This window comes from Panthera pardus, unplaced genomic scaffold (genome assembly GCF_024362965.1).
Source record: "Panthera pardus isolate Hobbes unplaced genomic scaffold, ASM2436296v1 HiC_scaffold_27, whole genome shotgun sequence".
In the NCBI taxonomy this organism is placed as follows: Eukaryota; Metazoa; Chordata; class Mammalia; order Carnivora; family Felidae; genus Panthera; species Panthera pardus.
The window spans coordinates 111,610,468-111,635,893 of record NW_026526843.1 but is presented as its reverse complement, the minus strand read 5'-3'; the positions used below and the strand labels follow the sequence as shown (position 1 = coordinate 111,635,893).

At 40.3% G+C, this 25,426-nt stretch overlaps 1 protein-coding gene across 7 annotated transcripts in view; it reads left to right on the top strand.

Annotated features, from left to right (window-relative positions):
• Positions 1 to 25,426, top strand: part of REPS2 (RALBP1 associated Eps domain containing 2) — a 214,813-nt gene that overhangs the window by 176,843 nt on the left and 12,544 nt on the right. For all 7 annotated transcript variants that reach the window (XM_019418004.2, XM_019418001.2, XM_019418002.2 and 4 more), the window contains 3 exons: positions 1,450 to 1,533; positions 2,758 to 2,903; positions 13,218 to 13,323. In XM_019418004.2, coding sequence (XP_019273549.1) covers positions 1,450 to 1,533; positions 2,758 to 2,903; positions 13,218 to 13,323 — 336 coding nt within the window. The remainder of the gene's footprint in view (positions 1 to 1,449; positions 1,534 to 2,757; positions 2,904 to 13,217; positions 13,324 to 25,426) is intronic.

Here is a 25,426-nt window from a genome sequence, read left to right as displayed (position 1 = left end):
TCTTCACTAATAAGATGGGGGGAATGACTACTTCCTAGGGCTGTGATGAGGAAACGCTTTCATCCCTGCGGAACACCCAGAGAACCGTGTGACACAGTGTTTGGTGTTTCAGATATCTGTCGACAACAACAATACAGTTATCCTTGATGGAAAGGAGAAGGCTATAAGCAAAACTTGGAACGAGAAATCAGGCACCAAAAGCCTGCATAGTGGGTTTGAAAGAGGTGCAGAGGTGGTTGGGAACCGAGGTTTCTGGCTAGGGCCGTGCAAATGTGGGAGCGGATGGGATTACTCTGGGAAAGAATGAATGGCAGTGGGAGGTATAGGGTGGGAGAACCAAAGACGGAGACTTGAGAAATCCTACAGGTGAGGGATGAGAGGAATCAAAACAGGAAAGAAAGATAATGATGATCCGTAGGACTTTGCGGTTCTTCAAATGCCAGGGATGGGAGTTTTAAAAAGATAGTCAAGGGTGCTGTGTTGGACAGAAGGCCTGTGACAAAACTGGAAGAGGCAGGAAGAATCTGATAAATGGGGAAGTATTGGTGCCCTTGTCTGTTTCAGTGGACGCAGAGGAAGGAAGAAGCCATGCAAGAGGTTGCAGAAGGCCAGGTTAGGGACAGACTGGACACACTAAGGCTGATGGTTGTGCTGCAGTGTGTGTTCCTGTAATGCATTTTAATTTGTGGGTAGAGGACTGTTGTCACTATCATGAAGTCCCGTTAGTTCGTTTACATGGAGGGTTTTTCTCAGCACGTTAACACTTTGCATTGCCGGCTAATAGCAGCTGAATGTAGCAAGCCTCCTGGAGATGGGGGCACAGCAGTGGTGCCTCGTCTTCCTGTGCTCTGCTGCTTGGCTCTCTGGCACCTGCTGTGCCTTGACGGGCTTTGGGAGCATTACTTGCCAATCTTGGTGCATTTATTCATTGATTCCATACCACTCCGTGGCCTCAACCCTTCTGTTGACTCCTTTCATCATGCTCTCCCATCCCTACCTTTTTAAAGGTAAAGAGTCCTATCTGGTTTTCTTAGGAATTTAATACATTTAAAAAATATTTTTAAAGTGTTTTTTTATTATTATTATGGTTATTGTTTTTGTTAGTGCTTGGGTTAAAATTTTGACTCCTTTCCCAGTGCCTTTTTTTTCTGATAATCCTAATTTTTTTTGTTTGCACTTATAAGGCATTAGTGTTTTGCAATATGTATGTCCAGTTACAGACATAACCGTGACTTCTTTTCTTAAGATTGAATAATGCTGGAAGGGAGCATGGGAGGGAATGACAGGGTGTAGGGAACTTTTTCTCAAGGATCTGAAGACCTGACCATGCTTGGCTGTAAGTTGGTCTAAATCAACTTCCACTTAGCGACTTTTTCTAAGTTTTCTTCATTATATATTTAGGTGGTTATGTTTCTGCATTTTTATCTTCTGTGTGATATTTTGCTACAGTCTGAGCAAGCGCCTGAGGCTGAACTACACCCCCAGCTGAACAGAGCCCCCTCCCAAGCTGCAGAGAGCAGTCCAGCAAAGAAGGTAAGTAAGGCCAAGGGGAAGGTGCTACTGTCATGGCATTATGAGCCGCCCCCCCCCCCCCCCCTTCTTGTCTTTGTTTGCAAATCTCTTTCATGGTTTTTGTGTCCTGAGGTGAATGTTAATGATTCGGGTTTCCTAGGATGTGGGTTCTTTGTGAAGATTAGGGTGCTGATGATTCTTGGGCCTGACCTTGATGCCACTGACAGTTTGCACTTCCCTCTTCAACACCCCAGTTAAATATGGCGGCCTTGCTTTTGGCAAGTTCAGGCGGTTTGGTGGGGAGGGCCAGGTGCCTTTAGCAGAACCCTGCGTGCTGCTGAGCCTCTGGGAGTGCCTCTGGGGGAGGGCAGTCTGCTCTTTGTGTGCCATGGTGCCCTCTTGAGTCCTGGTGTCTTCACTTTAGCCTCACCCCCCTCCTCCGTGTCTCTGAGTCCCAGGTCATTTTGCTCAGTAGGCATCACTCACTCGTTGTGTTCTCTGTTCACCTCATCCTCTTCTTACTGGTCCCATTTTTCTCAGACCCTTCTCTGGTCAGAACACTGGCCTTGGGCTCAGGAGCATGGGTGAGGAGGGGCCTCCCAGGAAGCAGGCTGGCTGTCTCCTCCCAGAAGACATTGTGGCTCTTGCTGGGGCACCTGGGTGGCTGAGTCGGTTAAGCATCGACTTCAGCTCAGGTCATGATCTCACGGTTCGCTGGTTCGAGCCCCGCATTGGGCTCTGTGCTGAGAGCCTGGATCCTGCTTCGGATTCTGTGTCTCCCTCTAGCTCTCTGCCCCTCCCCCACTTGTGCTCTGTCTCTGTCTCTCAAAAAAATGAATAAACATTAAAAAATTTAGAAGACGACATTGTGGACCTTGAGCTTGACTTCATGTAGGAATTGGGAATGGAAGAATGAGGAGCAGATGACTGAGACCATCACAAACTTCAAAACGTCTAACATATTCCCAAAGCCCCAAAGTGAGGCAAGAGTGAGCTTTGTCTTCAGTTAGAAAAGGCCTCGTGGTGTGAGATGCACACAGCGTTCAGAAGAGGAGGAGAGGGAGGGTGGAACCTGATGCCTGTGTCCCTCCAGTTCTTGCCAAGCCACGAATTTGCCTTTTATCCCCGGGTGTGGAGTTGGAACAGAGCACACGCCTGACCTAGAGGAACATGGGGCTTTGGCATAATGGGGGAGCATTTCGGTTTTTAACTTTTGGGTTTTATTGTTTTGTATTTAATCCGCAGGACATACCGTATTCTCAGCCTCCATCAAAGCCCATCCGAAGGAAATTCCGACCTGAAAACCCAGCTACAGAAAACCAAGACACTTCTACCGCTGTTGGCGGGCCAGCATCGGCAGCGACTGTGAAACCCCACGCGGCAGTCCAAAAGTAAGTCCATCAGATCAGTAAGGTCGGAGACTACCTTTTAAATCTTCACACATGTGTAAGTGTAAATATGTTTACATTTATATTCATGGCCATAGAAGAGTGTGATTTTACGGTTGTATTTCGTCTTAGTCATCTCTGTGGTACTGTTACAACCTGCCAGTCCCCTAGAAAGAGACCACCACCCCAGGGGGCGAGCGAGTACAAAGCTGTAGCATTTTGGTTTGATTCCTTCCTTCCCTCCTCTTTGTCTCCTTCCCACCCCTCTTCTTATGGGGGCCCACGTTTTCCGAGGAGGAAGACAGTGATAGAGATGCCAGTCTTCCCTCTTGACCTGTCTTCTGTTGCCCCAGGGCGAATGGTTAGCTTCATGACCCTTAGACCCAGCTTTCAGTAGATGTGGCTTGTGATTTCTTCTCAGTCCCCATGAAAATTGCCTGTTTTCACTCATCTCGGCACAGAATGGTTGCATGTGGAGCATCCAAAATGCCCATGTGACTGGCTGTAACAGACATTGGAGGGAGGGGGGCACACCTGTGGACATGGCCGGGAGCCGAGAGAACAGTGCTCTTGGACAAACCATTTTTCTCCAGAAGGCTTTGGCTTTAAGGAAGGCTGTCACTTGCCTCAGTTTCCCACTAGTGAAATCGAGCGAGGTGTTGAGGGCAGAAACCTGCTGCTGTGCATGACTTTGCAAGTGAGCTGGACTGGTCACTAATGTCAGTGCTCAAGATGTGCCCTGACACTGCTCTTGAGGCCTCGCAGAGCCCAGGGGCTGCTGTGGGCTTCTCCCATTTCCGCTGTTGTGGAAGGAGAAGCAACAGACTCTGGGGGTGCAACTTGCCTTTGGAGCCCAAACCCCGTTCTGAATTTGTGTGGCACTATTCTTCACAGGATGGTGTCTGTATCTGTTTTTCCAAATGGATCATTTCCTAACGGTGTCAGTGCATAAAGGAAGTGTGTTTTGTCCTTACTGGCCGCTGACAGCCTCGACCATCTTCCTGTCACCCTCAGGCCTAGGGGACGGATCCCCGTCAGGGACAGAGATGGCTAAACTCGCTTCCGAGTGCTCCCCCAGCTTTCCGCTTTAGTCTCTGTTTCACATTCCCGCCGGTCAGGGGTGGCCGCGGCATCTTCCAGAGCGCACAGACGGTGGCTGGTGGGGCTCTCACGCAGAGATCTTTTTCATTTTTTTTCCTTCGTCTGTTTTTTTAAACAGCTTTATTGAGGTATAATTCACATAGCATACAATTCACCCTTTTCCATGTACAGTTCGGTGGTGTTCAGTATATCCACAGAGTTGTGCAGCTGTTGCCGCAATCTAATTTTAGAACATTTTCATTGCCCCCAAAAGAAATTCCATTCCCGTTAGCAGTCACTTTCCATTCCCCATCCTGCGTCCCAGGCAACCACTAATCTACTTTCTTTTTTTTTTTTTTTTTATAAATTTGCCTGTTCTGGCCATGTCATGTAAATGGAATCATGCAACATGTGGTCTTTTGTGGCTGGCTTTTTTCCCAGTTACCATTGCGTGTCCAAGGTTTATCTGTGTTGTGGCACATATGGGTACTTCTTTTTTTATTGCTCAGTAATGTTCCGTTACATGGATAGACCCCGTTGTATTTATCCATTTCTCACTTGATGGACATGTGGGTTGTTGCCACTTTGAAGCTAGAAAGAACATCACTGGTACACTCTTTGTGTACAAGTTTTTGTGTGGTCTTACGTTTTCATTTGTCTGCAGTATGTACTTAGGAGTGGAATTTCTGGGTCATATGGCAGCTCTCTATTTAGTATTTTGAGGACCTGCCAAACTGTTTTCCACTGTGACTGCAGCATTTTACAGTTTGGCGGGTAACAAACGAGAGTTCCAGTTTCTCCAGTTTCTTCCAACACTTGTTGTTATCTGTTTTTGTTTTTTTTTTTTAATTTTTACAACCATCGTAGTGGGTGTGAAGGGGTATCTTATTGTGCTTTTGATTTGCATTTCCCTCTTGCCTAATGAGGTTGAACATCTTTTCATATATTTATTGGCCATTTGTGTATCTTCTTCAGTGAAATGTCTACTCAGATCCTTTGCCCTTTTTTGCTCAGATTTTTTTTTTATTCTGAGTAATGGGTTCTTGGCCTATTCTGGATACAAGTCCCTTGTCAGATGTATGACTTGCAAGTATTCTTTCCCATTCTGTAGGTTGTCTTTTCACTTTCTTCAAGGTGTCCTTTGCAGTGCAAAAGTTTGTAATATTGATGACGTCCAGTTTATCTATTTTTCTTCCTTTTGTTACTTGTGCTTTTAGTGTCATAGCTAGGAGCCATTGCCTAACCCAAGTTCATAAAGATTTTTTCCTGTGTTTGCTTCTACAGATTTTGTAGTTTTAGCTCTTACATCGAAATCCATGGTTAATTTTGAGTTCATGTTTGTGTATAGTGTGAGGAAGGGCCCCAGCTTCATTCTTTTGCATGTGGATATCCTGTTGTTCCCGTACCGTTTGTTGAAAGGAGATCCTTTTTTCTTTTATCTACCTGTTTAGGGACTGTCCCTCATTGTGATACTCTCTCACTAGTTAGATGACACATGTGGTGTCAGGCTGAGAGAGTCTCCTGGCCACCAGCAACACAAATAGTGCTGTAAATGGCAGGGATGAATTTCATACAGCTTGTTTTAGTTCCTAGACCAGTTTATTTTGGAGTGATAAGAAGCAACTTAGCATTCATAATTTATTTTATTTTTATGAAAAAAGTTGTTTTAATTTATTTATTTTGAGAGAGAACGAGCAGAGGAGGAGCAGAGAGAATCCCAAGCAGGTTCCTCACTGTCCACGCAGAGCCCAACGCACTCACAATGCACACAGCCAATGAACTCATGAACCACGAGATCATGACCTGAGCCGAAACCAAGAGTCAGACACTTAACCGACTGAGCCACCCAAGCACCCCAGCATTCATAATTTTTTAAGCCCTGGAGAGAGAGACAGCCAGAAACATGATGTATAGTTCTTATTCACCCATGGTTTTTTGGGGAAAGAATTAAATTCTCATGCGCTTAGACATCTCTTGTCTGTAGGAAATTAATCTCTCTCATGCATCTGGAGTGGTCTTTACTATGTATTGTTTGGGGAAAAATGAGAAGAGAGTCACAAATCATTTTCTTAATTACCTAACAGAACCCTGGTTAAGAAAGGCTAAAAAAAAAAAAAAAGACTAGTTGGAAAGTGGTCATCAGCTCTTTGGGAAATCAACATCAGCACTGACCTATTGTAAGAAACAAATTCTTCTTCAGATATCATCGTCTACTCCATTTAGGGCAAAAGAAAAATAAAATATTGTCTCCACGCAAGCTGCTGAGTCCAGGTTATAACTAATAAACACCTCTTGTATTGTGTCATCATTAATGAGCTGCTCCTAAGGACAAAAATGGGTTTTTTAAAGAAATACTTTGGTTTACTTGGTTTTGCCTCACATCTCGCCTATCTAGTAAAGATGAACTTTGGGAAAATAGAATTGTTTGAACAGTTTGGAGAGAGAGGATGTTGTGTAACAGTACTATGACTGAAACTGTGCCAGTGGCCACAGCGTCCTGGACCACCCCAGGGCATACCCAGAAGCCAGTGTGGCAGTGTCTGCTTGTCTGCATGACACTCTCAATGTGGTTGGGATTCTGTTTTTCTTCCTGCTTCATATTTGGCAGCACTGGAATGTCTGTGGGGCTGATGAGTGTCATCCCTAATGAAATCTACCATTTCCAAGTAGAGAAAAGGCAATACAACTTCATTTCTTAGAAGCTGTACTCATAATTCCTTGGGAGAAATCAGGGCTCAGGTTGGAGGCCAAGAAGATTTTTCTCATCACGAGACCCTAGTTTATATTCTTTCAAATATTGATTCAGCTGTTTGATTGAAACCCAGGTAACAGCCACTCAGCTAACGTAGAAATTGCCTTCTTTCCTGTGTAAAAATCTGAGATGGTGAGTAGTCAAAGCATAGAGTAGCTCTGCCCAGGAACCCTGGTGCCTTCCTGTGTTCTTGTTCTAGATCCCCATGGGGGTTCCCTTTATCCCTGTGGTTGCAGATGGCTCACTAGCATGTTCATATTCTGGGCCCCAGAGAGGAGAAAGGAAAAATGGAGAGAAAAGAGATTACTTTTAAGGACATGACTCAGAAGTGGCACACATCACTTCTCTCTGATCCCTTTGGCCCAGAGTTAGACATATAGCCTTACCTACCTGCAGTAGAGACAGGGAAATAGAGTTTTTTGGTTGGATGGCGTGTACCTCATTCAACTGCAGATGATAGGCTGGCTACTGCAAACAAGAGGGCACAGGAATAGGTTTTGGAGGATAGTCGGCCGCAAAACCTTGAGTGGACAGTGCCTCACAGTGCTGCAGTTCTTAATTGATAGATAGCATGACACACAGTAGAACCAGACAAAGTAAATGTCTGCTTAACTGTTACTCCTTCATTTTCCTCCGTGGAAACCAGGCCAGTTAGAGCCTGGCCTGGAACAGTGAGTGAAAATATTACAAGAACCTGAAGAGACAAACTGCAGAAGCAACTCTTAAGAGGATGGGGCAAGTTAAATGCTTTGCTGACCTCTTCATAGGTATTCTGGGCTTGATCCTATCTTGGTGTTATTTAGGCCTCCTTTGTAGCAAATGATAAAAAGCAACTTGAGGTAGCAAAACCATTCTCTTTATTATAAGGATATAGGGGTGACTCATAGAAATCCGCGGCAGGATTAGGAGTGGGTTGGAAGAGAAGATTGCAAACCCTTTGGGGTGCCTTCTCATTCCTTTCAATTTTCTTAGGGTGTTTTTGACATTTTTATCTGTGAAGACTCCTCAAGCACCTACAACTCCAGAGATTACTTTCTCTCTGTGCTGGGCCCAGGCTGAACTGAACTATTAGCTATAACCCAGATCCTTTGGAGGGAAAATTTGGTCAGCTCAGCATGGGCCAGCATCCACTCAAGGGTCAAAATAGAGGTGAAGGTTTTCTTAAGACAAATATGACTGCCTGCCAGGGGCCCATCCCAGTGGAGGAGGTGGGAGGAGATGGAGACAGTTCCCAAAGAAGGAGGAAACTGTTAGGAACTGAGCACACATAATGTGGTAGTTTAAGGAGGGACATCAAGTTCTGATCAACATCTTTTTTTAAACTTTTTATTTTGAAATAATTACAGATTCACAAGAAATTACAAAAACTGTACAGAGCAGTCCTGTGTATCTTTCTTTTTTAATCTATTTTCTTCTTTTTTAATGTTTTATTTTTGAGAGAGAGAGCAAGACAGAGAGAACGCACGTGCAAGTAGGTGAGGGGCAGAGAGAGGGGGACACAGGATCCGAAGTAGGCTCTGTGCTGACAGCAGCAAGCCCGATGCGGGGCTCAAACTCTCAAACCACGAGATCATGACCCGAGCCAAGCTCAGATGCTTAACCGACTGAGCCATCCAGGTGCCCCAGTCCTGTGTTCTTTCGCCTAGTTTCTCCTAATGGATAACATTTTACCCAACTGTAGTATAATATCAAAACCAGGAAACTGGCATTGGGGCAATGTATGTGTAGTTCTGTGTCATTTAATCCCATGTGTAGAGTCTTGTAACCACCACTGTAATCAAGGTACAGAAGTCAGACCTACCCCGTCCTCCTCACCATTCCTTACCCCTGGCAACGACTGATCTGTTTCCCCTATCTATAGTTTTGTCATTTTGAGAATATTATATAAATAGAATCGCACAGCATGTGACCTTGTGAGTTTGGCTTTTTTTCACTTGGCACAGTCCCTTGACATCCAAGTTATGTATCTCAGTCCACACTGCTAAGCTGTATTCTGTGGTATGGATGTACTACAGTCTGTTGAGCCATTTGCCTGGCGAGAGACGTTTTGGTTGTGTCTAGTTGTTCAGAATTGTAAATAAAGCTACTATGAGCATCTTGTGTACAGGTTCTCATGTGTACATAACTTTTGATTTCTCTGGTATAAATGTCCAAGAATGTGACTGCTGGGTTGTGTGTTGAGTATATGTTTAGTTTTTAAAGAACCTGCCACGCTGTTTTCCAAAATGGCTCTACCATTTTACATTTCCACCGGCAATGTATGGCAGGTGCAGTGTGTCCACATCCTCACCAGCATTTGGTATTGTCACTATTTTTTTTCACTTTAGCTGTTCAAATAGGTGTGTAGTTCTATCCTATTGTGGTCTTAATTTGCATTTCCCTAATGGCTAGTGATGTTGAGCGTCTTTTCATGTGTGTATTTGCCATCATATATCCTCTTTGGTAATGTCTCTTGAAGTCCTTTGCCCCTTTTCTAATTGAATTGTTTTTTGTTGTTGAGATTTGAGAGTTCCTTATGTGTTTTAAATACATATATATGGTCAGATACGTGTTTTGAATATATTTTCTCTCAGTCTGTAGCTTGTCACTTCATCCTCTTTAACAGTCTTTTGTAGTGTGAAAGCTCTTAAAATTTCGAAGAAGTCCAGCTTATTGATTTTTTTTTTCTTGTATGGATCGTGCTTTTTTTGTCGCATCTAAAACTCTTCACCAAGCCCTAGGTCCTAAAGATTTTCTCGTGTGTTTTCTTCTAAAAGTTTTGCAATTTTACACTTTATATTTAACTTGCTGGATCCATTAGGTCAGGGTTCTTTTCCTTTTTTTTTTTTTTTGGCTTGTGGATGTTGAACTGCTTCAGCACTGTTGGTTGAAAAGACTTGCTCCATTGACTTACATTTGCACATCTGTCAAAACTAAGTTGTACCAAAGTGAATCTGTTTCTGGGTTCTCTGTTCTGTTTGGCTGATCTGTGTGTCTTTCCTCTTGTCAATACCACACAGTACTGATTCCTGTCTTCATTACTTATTTACTTGATTACTATAGCTCTATAATAAAATGTCTATTTCTCCCACTTTATTAGGATTTTTTAGAATTGTTTTAGCTATTCTGATTCCTCTGACCTTCCATGTAAGTTTTAGAGTAATTTTGTATTGATCTACAAAAATCTTGCTGAGATTTCAGTAGGAATTGTGGTAACCTTTGTATCAACCCGGGGAGAAGTTGATATCTTTACTATGTTGAGTCATCCAATCCATGAACATGATAAATATTTCTGTATTTATTTTGATTCTAATTTTTCATTAGTGTTGCATAGTTTTCAGCATGTAAATCTTTTTTTTTTTTTTTTACCATTTTATTTATTTAATTTACATCCAAGTTAGCAAATAGACCCATAATGATTTCAGGAGTATATTTCTTAATGCCCCTTACCCATTTTAGCCCATCCCCCCTCCCACAACCCCTCCAATAACCCTCTGTTTGTTCTCCATGTTTGGTTGGACATAAGAGTCTCTTAGGTTTTGTCCCCCTCCCTGTTTTTATATGATTTTTGCTTCCCTTCCCTTATGTTCATCTGTTTTGTATCTTGAAGTCCTCATATGAGTGAAGTCCTATGATATTTGTCTTTCTCTGACCAATTTTGCTTAGCAATAATACCCTCTAGTTCCATCCACATAGTTGCGAATGGCAAGATCCATGCTCCTGGATAGGAAGAACAAATATTATTAAAATGTTAATACTACCCAAAGCAATCTACATATTCAATGCAATACTTATCAAAATAACAGCAGCATTCTTCACAGAGCTAGAACAAACAATCCTAAAATCTGTATGGAACCAGAAAAGACCCAGAATAGCCAAAGCAATCTTGAAAAAGAAAACCAAAGGAGGAGACATCACAATCCCGGACTTCAAGCTGTATTCCAAAGCTGTAGTCATCAAGACAGTATGGTAATGGCACAAAAACAGATACTCAGATCAATGGAACAGAATAGAGAACCCAGAAATGGACCCACAAACATATGGCCAACTAGACTTTGACAAAGCAGGAAAGAATATCCAGTGGAATAAAGTCAGTATGTAAATCTTGTATCTGTTTTGATATATCTAAGAATTTCTGTTTGAATCTTTGTAAGTGATACTGTATTTTTCCCCAAGTATTCATTGTTACTGTATCAAAACTCTATTGATTTTTGTATGTTAATCTTCTGTCCTCCAAACACACTTCTATTCTTGCTGAAATAATAGTTCTGAGAATTTTTTTTTATAGATTCCATGGAATTTTCTATATAGGTCATCATGTCATCGGCAGATAGTGACAGTTTCATTCTTTCCAATATGTGTGCCTTTTATTTCTTTTTCTTGAATTATTGTGCTAGCTAGGACTTCTAGCACTGTGTTGAAAATAATAATGAGAGTAGAAATCCTTGCTTTGTTCTTCATCTTAGGGGGAAAGCATTCAGTTTTTTATTATGTATGATGTTAGCTGTGGCTTTTTTGGTAGAAATTCTTCATCAAGTTGAGCAGTTTGGCCTCTATTCACAGTTTTCTGAGAGTTTTTATCCTGAAATGGGTATTGAGTTTTAACCGGTGCTTTTTCTATATCGGTTGATACAATCATGTGAGTTTTTTCTTTCAACTGTCAGGATGGTGGATTATACTGATTGACTTTTGAATATTAAATCAGTCTTGCATCTCTGGAATAAAACTCTCTTGGTCATGATGTATAGTATTTAAATATATTGATAAATTCAATTTGTTAATATTTTATTAAAAGATTTTGCATCTATCTCCAGGAGAGATACTTTGCCTAATTTATGTCTTGCTAGGCTGCCCCCTTCCAAGTCATTTCACTAGAGAGAGCAGCATTTGGGCTTGGTGGAAGGTGCTTTTTTATGTCTGCCCTTATTGGCATTTATGGATTTCTGACTTCTCCACTATCTAGTCTGGAATATATGAAGCAAAAAAGAAAACTCAGGAAATTCACTGCTATGTATTTCCCTGGGTACCAAGTTCCCTAGCTGGTTTGCCGCCTTCACTTTTTGGAGTAATCTTTTTTTTTTTTTTTTTTAAGTTTATTTATTTTGAGGGAGAGGGGGAGGGGTGGGGGAGGGGAGAGGGAGGAGTAGAAAGAGAGGGAGAGAGAAGGAGGGGCAGAGGGAGAGGGAGAGAGAGAGAATCCCAAGTAGGCTCTGCGTGGTCAGTGCAGAGCCCAACGTGGGGTTCAATCTGACAACTGTGAGATCATGACCTGAGCCAAAATCAAGAGTCAGACGCTTAACTGACTGAGCCACCCAGGTGCCCCTTTTTCAAGTAATCTTATGTTTGTTTTATATATCATGTCCAGGATTTTAACTGTACTTGGTGGGTAGAGAGAAGTGTTTCTACTCTATGTTGTCCTGAAACCGGAAGGTCAATCCTTATCTTTCTAAACGTAGATTTTAAAGCCTCTTCCATGCCTATTTATGGATGGAAAAAAATTCATCTTTAAACTTGTTGGGGAAGGGAGTATGCCTTCTGCAGATTGTAGCAGAGTGGGTACCATAGTGTACATTCTTAGCGAATATTAATCAGATCTCCACAGTGGTCACTGTCTCCACAGCCAGCAACTCTGGCTGAGTTGCTTTCACCTAGAATCCACCTCTCACTGATTACAAATATGTCTGGGTTTTTTTTTTTCCTCTGAGAATTCAGTATTTTTTGCTGTGGGATATAGGGCTATAGGTTATGCAGTCACATTGATTTATCATCCCAACTGTAGACAGCTTTGAAAGAGAAAGAGGGTTCTAAGAATAATTAGGGCCAGACAAGCAGTGTAAGCAGAGACTGTAATGGGCAGAGTGGAACATGTGGTCACCCTAGTTATACCTGCTCTGTGAATTTACTATTGACTTAATTTGGGGATACTGGTATTAAAACATTTCTGTTTTTCTCAGTGCCACAGATGTGTGCTGGTGAATGCACACATGTGAGCATACTCACATACACTCAAGCGTTTATGCCTAACAATGAAGAAATGAAGGAGAGTTATACAGGCTGGCTAAGTTAATGTAGGATTTTTGCTAAAGAGAATGTTCTTCTATTCATTTCCTTCAGACTTGTCCACAGGGGCCACCTGCAGGTCTTTTAAATGCCATTAATGCTTACACAAAAAGGGCATTCTAGTTAATGTGGTTTGTCAGGAAGAAATACTTATTAAATTGTCTGGGAATAAATGGAATGCGAGGTTTGAAAAGGTCCAATTCACAGCTTTTCTTCAAGTTATAAAATGGGAATTACTTCAGGTGTAAATAATTGATCCCGACAAATTTGTTTCATTTGGTGTGCACCTGCCTGCTGCCTGTCTGTGAATGTATGATTTTATTTTTGGAGCCCTGTGACATTGGTCCCTTGTTCGTTTAGCACTTCCCATGAATCCGAGTGTTTGGACCCACAAGGGTCTGGACCTCTGGGTTCTAGTTCACCGAACTGTTTGTACTTTTTTATAGACAGTCTTCCAAACAGAAGAAGGCTATTCAAACTGCTATCCGCAAAAATAAAGAGGCAAACGCGGTGCTGGCCCGGTTGAACAGTGAACTTCAGCAGCAGCTCAAGGTAAGGGGCTTCCCGAATGTGGATCACCAAGCTTTCTGTGTGGTGGTTTTGTTTTGCCCCTTGGCCGCGCACTGACTTCTGTTCCTGTTGGTAAGACTTTCATCTTTGTTCTCAAACTTCTTTTGGAAGGCAGAGAATCGCTGCACTTAAGTTTCATGGGTTGATTCTCGTATGTTTAGAGGAAGACTAGTCACTTGAATGTGCAGGCTGCATATCGTGTGTTCGTTAAACGGACAGAAAATCTATTACAAAGGCTGTCTGAAGCATTCTTCTTTGTCCAAAGCTTCTGGATAAACCCTTGATCGTTTAGATCCTCCCTGAATGATTCTATACTTCTTTAGGCCGAAGAGGGTGGCCCTGATAACTATCAAAGGCCCAACCCCTCCCCTGAGCACTTTGGAAGTGGTTCCATGGCACCTTCTCAAGGACATGATCCCTGTCCTTATCACCACTTGCTCTTTTCCCTTCATCTCTCCTGTGTTAGTTTCCCAGCACCGTCCTAACGAAGTACTACAAACTCGGTGGCTTAAAGTCACAGAAATCACTTCTCACAACTCTGGAGGCTCGAAGTCTGAAGTCCAGGTGTCAGCAGGGCCATGCTCTATCTGCAGGCTCTAGGGGAGAATCCTTCTTGCTTCCTAGCTTCTGGTAGTTGCTGGCAATCCTGGGCATTCCTTGGCTTCTAGATGTATCACTCCAATATCTGTTTCCACTGGCACATGACGTTGTCTCTGGATCTGTGTCCAAATTCCTCCTCTTACTGTGTTCTCTTCTTATAGGGACACCAGTCCTTGAATTAGGGCCTTCTCTAATTTAGCATAACCTCATTTTAATTAAATCACATCCACAAAGGTCCTATAAGGTCACATTTACAGGTGCTGGGGGTTAGGACTGAAGCATATCGTTTTGGGGGACACGGTTCTACCTCCTACGTGCCCTGATTCTCTACTGCGTCGTTGCCATCCACATCCACACGCACTAGTATTGTCCTTGGTCTTCTCGCATCCTTCTCCAGCTGCAGCCCCAGCTCCCTGGTCTCCTTCCCAGCTAGGTTTCTTCTTACTCTACTTCCTCACCAACAGCTTTCTCTCTCTCCGCTTCAGTGTGGCTTCACTCTCCTCCATTCACACCCCTCCTATGACCAAATCCAATGGGCTGTTTCAGTACTACTTGAATTTTCAGAAGAATTCTACACAATGGACTATTGCCTTCTCTGGCATTGCTTTTCTCACTGGTTTTGGGGTTTAATACCTTTCTCATGTTCTTTCTATTCCTTCCCTTCCTGGTGTTTCTTCCTTAGCATTCTCTGCTATTTCTTCCTTCTTTGATTTCTGTTGTATTATTCTTCCCTTTGCCCCAGTATTTTATTATGAACATTTTCAAGCTTACAGGAAAGTTGGAAGAATCCTGTGGGAAATACTTTCATAGCCACCTCTTTTTAACATTTTAGTATACTTGTTTTATCATGTATCTACGCCTCTGTCCCTCAGTCTATCTTATGTCTGACATTTTTTAAGTGTTTATTTATTTTGAGAGAGAGCGAGCACGAGCAGGGGAGGGGCAGAGAAGGAGGGAGAGAGAGAGGTTCTGCATAGCCCCACGTGGGGCTCAGTCTCACAAACCATGAGATCGTGACCTGAGCCGATCAAGAGCCGGACACGTAACTGACTGAGCCACCCAGATGGCCCTGTTTTTAACGTTATTTCTAAGTACATTGCAGACATCTGTTTGCATCCCCTAGCTTGCAACATGCATATCATTAACTAGAATTCAGTATTTTTACAGGTTTTTCTGATGATGTAAGTTTTCCATGAAATGAATGCAGGAATCTTAAATGTGTATTTGCTCAGTTTTTTACAAATGCATATACTTACGGAACCCAAACCCCTATTGAGATTTAGAACATTATCATTACCCCAGGGGGCTGCCTCATGCTCCTTCCCAGTCAATTCCTGCCACTCACACAGTTCTTACTTTGTTATGCCATAGTGTTGCTTATTCTGTAACTTTATATAAATGGTGTCCTCCAATGTGTACTTTTGTGTAAAGCTTATTTCACTTAGTATTACATTTTTGAGATTGATTTATATTGCTTGTCCGTTCCTTTTTACTGATGGATAGTATTCCATTCAGTGATGGTGTCACAATTTGGTTATCAGTTATTAATGAGTTATCCTATTAATGGACACCTGAGCTGTTTCCAGTTTTTGGCTATTTTGAAGAAAATGACACTCTGGAGTGTTTGTGTGGAAATATATTCTCATTTCTCTCGAGGAAATCCCCAAGATTTGGATTAGTAGGTAATGTGGTACGTGTATGTGATTAGTTTTATTAGAAACTAATAGAGCTTTTCCCAAAGTGGTTGAAGCATTTTGTACTCGTCCCATGTAGAGCATGAGAGTTCCCGTTGTTCCACATCCTTGCTGACGTTTGGTGGCGGTCTTTTTCTTTTTAGAGAGCGAGCGAGCACGAGTGGGGGAGGGGGCAGAGGGAGAGAGGGAGAGAATCTTAAGTAGGCTCAATACTCAGTGCTGAGCCCAATGCGGGGCTTGATCCCACAACCCTGGGATCATGACCTGAGCTCAAATCCAGAGTTGGACTCTCAACAAACTGAGCCACCCAGGTGCCCCAGTGTTGTTCTTTTAATTTTATTTGATCCTGTGGTTATGTAGTTTTTATTTTGTGTCTCCTTGATGCATAATTTTGCCGAGCACTTTTTTATTGCAATTATTTACCTTTCATGTATTTTATTTTATAAAGTGTCTTTTCAAAATACAGTAAAAACCTTGGTTTGTGAGCATAATTTGTTCTGGAAACATGCTTGTGATCCAAAGCACTTATATATCAGAGCACATTTCCCCATAAGAAATAATGGAAACTCAGATGATTTATTCCACAACACAAAAATATTCATATAAAAATTATTGCAATACTGTAATATAATACAAAATAATAAATAAAATACAAAATATAAAGAAAAATAAAGAAGTTAACCTTCACTTACCTTTGAAAACCTTCATGGCTGGTGTGAGGGAGACCAGAGAGAGGAGGGTTATTGAGTAGGACGACTTTTACTATTACTAACAGATGTTGACTACAGTACAGTATTAATAAACTCTTGTCATAGACTGTAGTTAATGTAATTGACAGGAAGGCAGCAGAGGAAAGGGTCTGTATCTGCAGGCAGCCTGACCTAGAATGAAGCAGAGCATTCCTAAGCTTACTCTTGTCTGGAAAAGCAAAGGACTGGCCATGGGTGCTTTGAAGCGACAAAAAATACACTAGTGCCAGTTGTGGGCTCCTTCCAGCGTTCTGAAAAATCACTGATTTCTGCCAAACACTGTGGCCTAAGACAGAACATCTGAGCATCCAAGATGGGAGATGATCATCTACAATCCACACCAAGCTAGCCAGAGAGAGAGAGAAGAACCATTGGCTCAGTTCTGATCATGTGACATTGGGCGTCACATACTAGTTGTATTGCAAGACATCGCTCATTTATCAAGTTAAAATTTATTAGAAATGTTTGCTCGTTTTGAGGAACACTCGTAGAACAAGTTACTTGCAACCCAAGGTTGTACTGTATTTGCCCATTTTAAAAACTGTTTTTGTGGAGTTGTAGGTAGATTTTTTTTAATGTTTATTTTTGAGTGAGAGGGAGAGAAGAAGTGGGGGAGGGGCAGAGAGAGAGGGAGACAGATGATCCGAAGCAGGCCTCGAACTCACAAACTGCGAGATTATGACCTGAGCCAAAGTTGGACACTCAACCGACTGAGCCACCCAGGCGCCCCTAAGCAGATGCTTTTTATATTATCTTGGTTACTACTAGTCCTTTGTCAGATATCTGTTTTATAAATGTTTTCTTGCAGTCTTTGTTTTGCTTATTCATTTTCTTAACTGTATCTTTTCCTGAACATAAGTTTTTAATTTCCATAACGTCTAATTTATCATTTTTTTTGGTTATTTTTTTCCTATATAAGGAAACTGCCTACATCTAAATAATGAATCTAGTCTCTTATGTTTTCTCTTAAAGGCTTTATTGTTTTAGTTTTTACTTTTAGGTCTTAAGACAATTATTTAAACTACTGAGGTATGGTTGACACACCAAAAGCTGTGAATATTTAATGTATGCAACATGATACATACAGTTTGGAGATAATTATATATCCATGGACCCATCACTACAATTTATGCCATAAAACTATCCATCACCTTTACAAGTTCCCTCCTCTCTCTCTCTTTCTCTCTTATTATTTTGTGTATGTGATAAGAATGTTTAACGTAAGATCTACCCTCTTAGCAAATTTTTAATTATACACTACAGTATAATTAATTGTAGGCACTATGCTGTATAGATCTCTAGGCTTTACTCATCCTGTATGACTGAAACTTTGTACCCTTTGAATAGTGTCTCTGCATTTCCCCCAGTCCCTGACCACCACCATTCTGCACTCCTTTTCGGAGTCTGACTATTATAGATTGCTCATATGAATGGTGTCAGTTAGCATTTGCCCTTCTGTGTCTGGCTTATTTCCCTTACCATAATGTCCTGCGGGTTTATCTATGTTGTTGCAAATGGCTGAATTTCTTTCTTTTTTAAGGCTCAGTAATATTCCATTGTACATATATACATTTTCTTTATCCATTTGTCCATTGGTAGACATTTAGGTTCCTTCCATGTCTTGGCTACTGTGAATAATGCTACCGTGAGCATGAGAGTACAGATGTGTCTTCAAGGTACTGATTTTAACTCCTTTGGATATATACCCAGAAGCTGGATCATATGGTAGTTCTGGTTTTTTTCAGCTTTATTGAGATATAATTGACATATACCACTGTGTAGTTTTAAGGTATACAACATGTTGATTTGATACATTGACATACTGAAATATGATTATCATGGTATCGTTAATTAATGCTTTTATCACCTCACATAATTATTAGTTCTTTTCTGTGGTGAGAACATTTAAGATTTACTCTTTTGGCAACTTTCAGGTATGTAATACAGTAGTGTTAATTGTAGTCATCGTGTGTACATTAGATCCCTAGAACTTACTCATCTTACAATTGGAAGTTTGCACCCTTGATCAACATCTCTCCATTTCCCCCAGGTCCCTGGCAACTGCCATTCTATTCTCTGTTTCTATGAATTTGGCTTTTACATTCCACACACAGGTGATATCATATAATATTTACCTTTCTCTGTCTGACTTATTTCCCCTGGTGTAGTGCCCACAGGGTCCATCTCTGTCACAAAGGGTAGGGTTTCCTTCTTTCTTATGGCTGAGTAAGACTCCACTGTATGTATATACTGCATCTTTATCCATTCATTTGTAGACAGACCCTAATGTTCCCATATCTTGCCTATTGTAAATAATGCTGTGGTGAACATGCAGATACCCCTTAGAAATCCTGATTTTTTTTTTTTTCATTTGGATACCCAGAAGTGCGATTGCTGGATCAGATGATGGTTCTTTTAATATTGAGGAACCTCCATACTGTTTTTTCCATGGTGGCCAATTTACAGTCCTACCAACAGTGCACAAGGATTCCCTTTTCTCCACATTTTTGCCAACACTTATCTCTTACCTTTTTGATAATAGTCATTTTGACAGGTGTGAGGGGATCTCCTATTGTGGTTTTGATTTACATTTCCTTGGTGATTGCTGATGTTGGGCATCTTTTTATGTATCTGTTGGTCATTTCTTTTGGTATGTTGTATTTCCATTTTCATTTGTTTCAAGATAACTTTTGATTTCTTCTTTGACCTATTGGTTATTCAAGAGTGTTAATTTCCACATATTTATGAATTTTCCAGCTTTCTTCCTGTTAATTGATTTCTAGTTTCATAACATTGTGATCAGAAACAATACTTCGTATGATTTCAATCTTTTTAAGTTTTCTAGGGCTTGTTTTGTGACCTATCATGATCTATCCTGGAGAGTGGCACTTGAAAAGAATATGTATGCTGCTGCTGCTGCTGCTGCTGCTGCTGCTGCTGCTGCTGCTGCTGCTGGATAGAATGTTCTTTATATGTCTGTTAGGTCCATTTGGTCTAAAGTATAGCTCAAGTTCAACATTTCCTTACTGATTTTCTGTCTGGATGATATATGCATCGATTTCTCCCTTCAGATCTGTTATTTGCTTAATATATTTAGGTGCTCTGATGTTGGATACATATGTATTTACGATTGTTATATTTTCTTGATGAATTAACCCCTAAACATTAAATAATGACCTTCTTTGCCTCTTGTTACGGTTTTTGGCTTAAAGTCTGTTTTGTCTAATTTAAGTATAGCCACCCTGCTCTCTGGGTTTTTCATTTGCATGAATTACCCTTTCTCATCCCTTCACTTTGAGCCTTGTGTGTGACCATAAAGCTGAAGTGAGTCTCTTGTAGATAACATATAGTTGGGTTTGTTTTTTAGCCACTTTATACCTTTTGATTGGAGGATTTAATTCATTTACATTAAAAGTAATTATTGATAGGTAAGGACTTACTAATGCCATCTTATTTTTTTTCTGGCTGTTTCCTAGTTCCTTTTTCCTCACTTACTGCCTTCTTTTGTGAATTGATGATTTTTCTCCATTGGTATGCTTGCATTGTCTTCTATTTATCTTTGTGAATTTACTATAAGTTTTCACTTTGCAATGACTGTGAGGCTTATATAAAACGTCTCACAGCTATAACAGTCTGTTTTATGCTGATAACAACTTAACTTTGCATATAAAGACTCCACCCTTTTACTCTCCCCATTTGCATTTTTGATGTCACAACTTCTTTTTATATTGTGTATCCATTAGCAAATTATTGTAGCTGTAGCATTTTTGTAAAAAAAGTTTTTTTATTGCCTTAATTATAGAGATACTCTTCCTGTGGTTCCTGTTAAAAGTTACTATCTCACTTTATTTTCTTAAAGTATTAACTGGATGCTAGTCTCTCTAAAGTTGTGGCTATTAATGTCTTAGGTCCTGATTTTTAGCATTCTAAATCAGAATTTCAGAGCTTTAAGGGAGCCTGGACACCCTCCTTTGACAGATGGGCATAGAAAGGCCCTTGAAATCTGTGTGACTGGCCCCCGGTCACTTAGTTACCACAGGACAGAGCAGAGGAGGAGTAACACCAAGTCTCCAGCACCTTTGGCACTCTGCTTCCCCATAAGATACTGATTTGCTTTTTATTTTTTTATTGTTGAAGTATAACTGACATAAAATGTTATATTAGTTTCAGGTGTATAGCATAGTGATTTTACAATTCTATATATTACTCAGCACTCACCACCACAAGTGTAGTCACCATCTGGCCCCATACCGTGCTATTGTAGTATTATTGACTGTATTGCCTATGCTGTACTTTTCATCTCCATGACTTATTTATTTTATAACTGGAATTTTGTACCTCTTAACCCATTTCACCTATTTTGCCCATCCTTCTACTCACCTCCTCTCTGGCAATCACCAGTTTATTCTGTGTATTTAAGGATCTGTTTTTTCGTTTGTTCATTTGTTTTATTTTTTAGATTTCACATATAAGTAGTATCATATGGTATTTGTCATTCTCTATCTGACTTATTTCACTTAGCATTATACCCTCTAGGTCCATCCATGTTGCAAATGGCAGGATTTCATTCATTTTTTATGACTGTGTAATATTCCTGTGTGTGTGTGTGTGTGTGTGTGTGTGTGTGTGTGTGTGTGTCTTACATCTTTATCCATTCATCTATCAATGGACATTTGAGTTGCTTCTATATCTTGGCTATTGTAAATAATGCTGCAGTAAACTTAGGGGTGCTTATATAACTTTTCAAATTAGTGTTTTTTATTTACTTTGGGTAAATATTGAATATTGGAATTACTGGATTGTATGGTAGTTCTATTTCTTATTCATTTTAATTAATTAATTAATTAATGTTTATTTATTTCTGAGATAGAGACAGAGCACAAGTGGGGGAGGGGCAGAGAGAGAAGGAGACACAGAATCCGAAGCAGGCTCCAGGCTCCGAGCTGTCAGCACAGAACCTGACGCAGGGCTCGAACTCAAAAACCATGAGGTCATGACCTGAGCTGAAGTTGGTTGTTCAACCGACTGAGCCACCCAGGCACCCCTAATTCATTCATTTTAAATTCAAGTTAGTTAACATACAGTGTCATATTAGTTTCAGGAGTAGAACCCAGTGCTTCATCACTTACATACAGCACCCAGTGCTCATCCCAGCAAGTGCCCTCCTTAAGGCCCATCACCCATTTAGCCCATCCCTCCACCCATTTCCCCTCTAGCAACCCTCAGTTCTCTATATTTAAGAGTCTCTTATGGTTTGCCTTTCTGTTTTTGTCTTACTTTATTTTTCTTCCCTTCCCCTATATTCATCTATTTTATTTCTTAAATTCCACATAAGAGTAAAATCATAACCGTATTTGTCTCTCTCTGACTTACAATTTTACATTTTTTGAGGAACCTTCATATTGTTTTGCATAGTGGCTGCACCAGTTTACATTCTCACTAACAGTGCGTGAGCGTTCCTTTTTCTTCACGTCTTCGGCAGCACTTGTTTTTTCTTTTTGATTGTAGCCATTCTGACAGGTGTAAGGTGATATCTCATTGTGGTTTTGACTTGCCTATCTCAGATGATTAGTGGTGTTGAACATCTTTTAATGTGTCTGATGGTCATTTGTATGTCTTTTTTTAAAAAAATGTCTATTTAGGTCCTCTGTCCATTTTTTAAATTGGATTGGATTTTGTTTTGTTTGGCATTGAGTTGTATAAGTTCTTTATATATTTTGAATATTAACCCCTCATCAGATAAATCATTTGCAAATATCCTCTCTTACTCAGTAGGTTGCCTTTTTGTCTTGTTGATGGTTTTCTTTGCTGTGCAAAAGCTTTTTATTTTGATATAGTCCTAATAGTTTATTTTTGCTTTTGTTTCCCTTGTCTGCAGAGATATATCCATAAATGTTGCTAGCATCATCTTGCTAATATCCAAGAGATTACTGCCTATGTTTTCTTTGAGGAATTTTATGGTTTCAGGTCCCACATTGAGGTCTTAGTACATTTTTTATTTATTTTTGTGTATAGTGTAAGAAAGTGGTCCAGTTTCATTCTTTGGCATGTAGCTGTCCCGTTTTCCCAACATCATTTATTGAAGAGACGTTTTCCCATTGGATATTCTTGCCTCCTTTGTCATAAATTAATTGACTGTATAAGCATGCGTTTATTTCGGGGCTCTCTATTCTGGTCATTAATCTATGTGTCTGCTTTTGTGCCTGTACCATACTGTTTTGATTACTACAGTTTTGTAGTGTATCTTGAAATCTGGGATTGTGATACCCCCGGCTTTGTTCTTCTTTGTCAAGTTTGCTTTTGTTAGTCAAGATCTTCTGTGATTCCATGTGAATTTTGGATTATTTGTTCTAGTTCTTTGAAAAATGCTGTTGGGGGGCGCCTGGGTGGCTTAGTCAGTTAAGTGTCCAGCTTCAGCTCAGGTCATAATCTTGCGGTTTGTGAGTTTGAACCCCGCATCAGGCTGTGTACTGACAGCTCAAAGCCTGGAACCTGCTTCAAATTCTATGTCTTCCTCTTTCTTTGCCCCTCCCCTGCTCACGCTGTCTCTCTCTCTCAAAAATAAATAAACGTTAAAAAAAATTTTTTTAATGCTGTTGGTATTTTGATAGAGATTGCATTGAATCTGTAGATTGCTTTGGGTAGTTTGGACATTTTAGCAATATTTGTTCACCCAATCCATGAGCATGGAATATCCCTCCATTTATTTTTGTCATCTTCAATTTCTTTCATCAGTGTCTTATAGTTTTCAGAGTATAGGTTTTTCACCTCTTTGGCTAATTTCATTCCTAGGTATTTTATTCTTATGCAAATGTCAGTGGGGTTGTTTTCTTAATTTTTCTTTCTGCTACTTCATTGTTAATATTTAGAAATGCAAGAGATTTCTGTATATCAATTTTGTATTCTGAAATTTGCTGAATTCATTTATTCTAACATTTTTTTGGTGTTGTCTTTAGGGTCTTCTATGTATAGTATACTTATCTGCAAATAGTGGCAGTTTTGCTTCATTTTTACCAGTTTGGATGCCTTTTATTTCTTTTTGTCTGAGTGATGCAGCTAAGACTTCCAGTACTATGTTGAATAAAAGTGGCTAGAGTAGACATCCTTGTCTTGTTCCTGATCTTAGAGGTAATGCTTTCAGTTTGTCACCATTGTGTATGATGTTAGCTGTGGGTTTTTCATATATCGCCTTTATTATTTTGAGGTATGTTCCCTCTAAACCCACTTTGTTGGGAGTTTTTATCATGAATGGATGTTGTCCTTTGTCAAATCTGTTTTTTGCATCTATTGAGAAAATCATATGGTTTTTATCCTTCCTCTTGTTTAATGTATGATGTATCACATTGATTTGTAAGTAGCTACAGATATTTTTAATTCTTTTGTCCTTTTACCTTGTAATAGAGTTAAGTGGTTAACCCCTTCATATTACAGCATTAGAATATTCTGAATCTTACCAGTTTTATTCTTATCTTTACCAGTATGTTTAATTTTTTTATGTTTTCATGTTGCTGATTAGCATTCTTTCGTTTCAGCTTGAAGGACTCCTTTCTACCTTTCTTGGCAACACTGGTCTAGTGTTGATGAACACATTCAGCTTTTGTTTTTCTGGGAAAGTGTTGAATTCTTCTTCATTTCTGAAGGATTACTTTGCCAAATAGAGTATTCTTGGTTGGCAGGTTTTTTTCCTTTCAGCACCTTTTCATCCCACTCTGGCCTGGCCTGTCTGTAAGGTGCTTGCTGAGATAGCCTTTTGTGGGTTCACTTGTAAGTTACAGACTTCTTATTTTTTGCTGCTTTTAAGATAGTCTTTCTTTGATATTTGATAGTTTTATCATAATGAGTCTTGAAGAGGATCTCTTTGAGTCTGGTGATCTATGAGCTTTGTGAAGTTGGATCCATATCTCTCCCCAGTTTGGGGAAGTTCTCAGCCTTTATTTATTTAAGTAAGCTTTCTGTCCCCATCTCTTTTCAACTTCTGGAAGTCTAGCAAATCATAAGTTATTTCTTTTGATGGTACCCTATAATGTTTGCTTTCTTCACTCTTGTTGATTCTTTTTTTTTCCTCTTCTGACTGTACAATTTTAAAGTTTCTGTCTTCAGTCTCATAGATTCTTTTTTCTGTTTGATCCATTCTGATGTTTTTACTCTCTATTGCAATGTTCATTTCATTCATTCTTCAGCTCCAGAATTCCTGTTTGGTTCTTTTTTTATGATTTCTCTTTGTTAAACTTCTCCTTTTGTTTGTATAATGTAGTTTTCCTGATTTTGTCTTTTTGTGTTTCCTTGTAGCTCACTGAGTTTTCTTAAAACAGCTATTTTAAATTCTTTATCAGGTAAACCACACATCTCCATGTCTCTGGGATTGGTTACTGGAAATTGCTGCAATATTTTGGTGGTGTCAGGTTTCCTCGATTTTTCATGTTCCTTGAAATTTTGCATTGCTGTATTCATATTTGAAGTAGCAGTCCCTTCTTCCAGTCTTTATGAACTGCCTTCAGGAAAGAAATATGTTTCATCAGTCCTGCTAGGGATTCTGAGGCTTTCTTAGACCTTTATGGATGTATCTGCCTGACATTTCTTGCTCCCTCTTGTGGCAGAATTATTAAGCTTGTATGCTGTCTCCTCCTGATCCTACAAAACACCAGGTCAAGTGCTAGCAGCCTCTCTTTTGTTTTCTCAAAGGTGGCGCTAAAGCTCAATTTTGTGGTCTCTCCCTGACCCACAGATTTGGGCCAGCACAGCCTTTCTGTATGTGCTCGCTAGCCACCTGCCAGAGTTTGCTGCCTAGGGAGCGTGAACAGGGGTCTGCCTATAGGATAGGGGTATGTGTGTCAGTAAGGCTAGAGGTGTGCTGGGAAGTACCATATGGGCAGTTGGAGGATCCCCAGAGACTCATGGGTGGGCTTCTTGATGGAGTCCCACAACACATTTTGTAGGATCCGTGTTTCCTTTAGTGCCTTTTGAGGGTCCTATCTGCCATTCTCCCAGCTACTTTCCATCTCCCAGTCATGTTGTTCACAATTCAGTACTCTGAATGGGGCA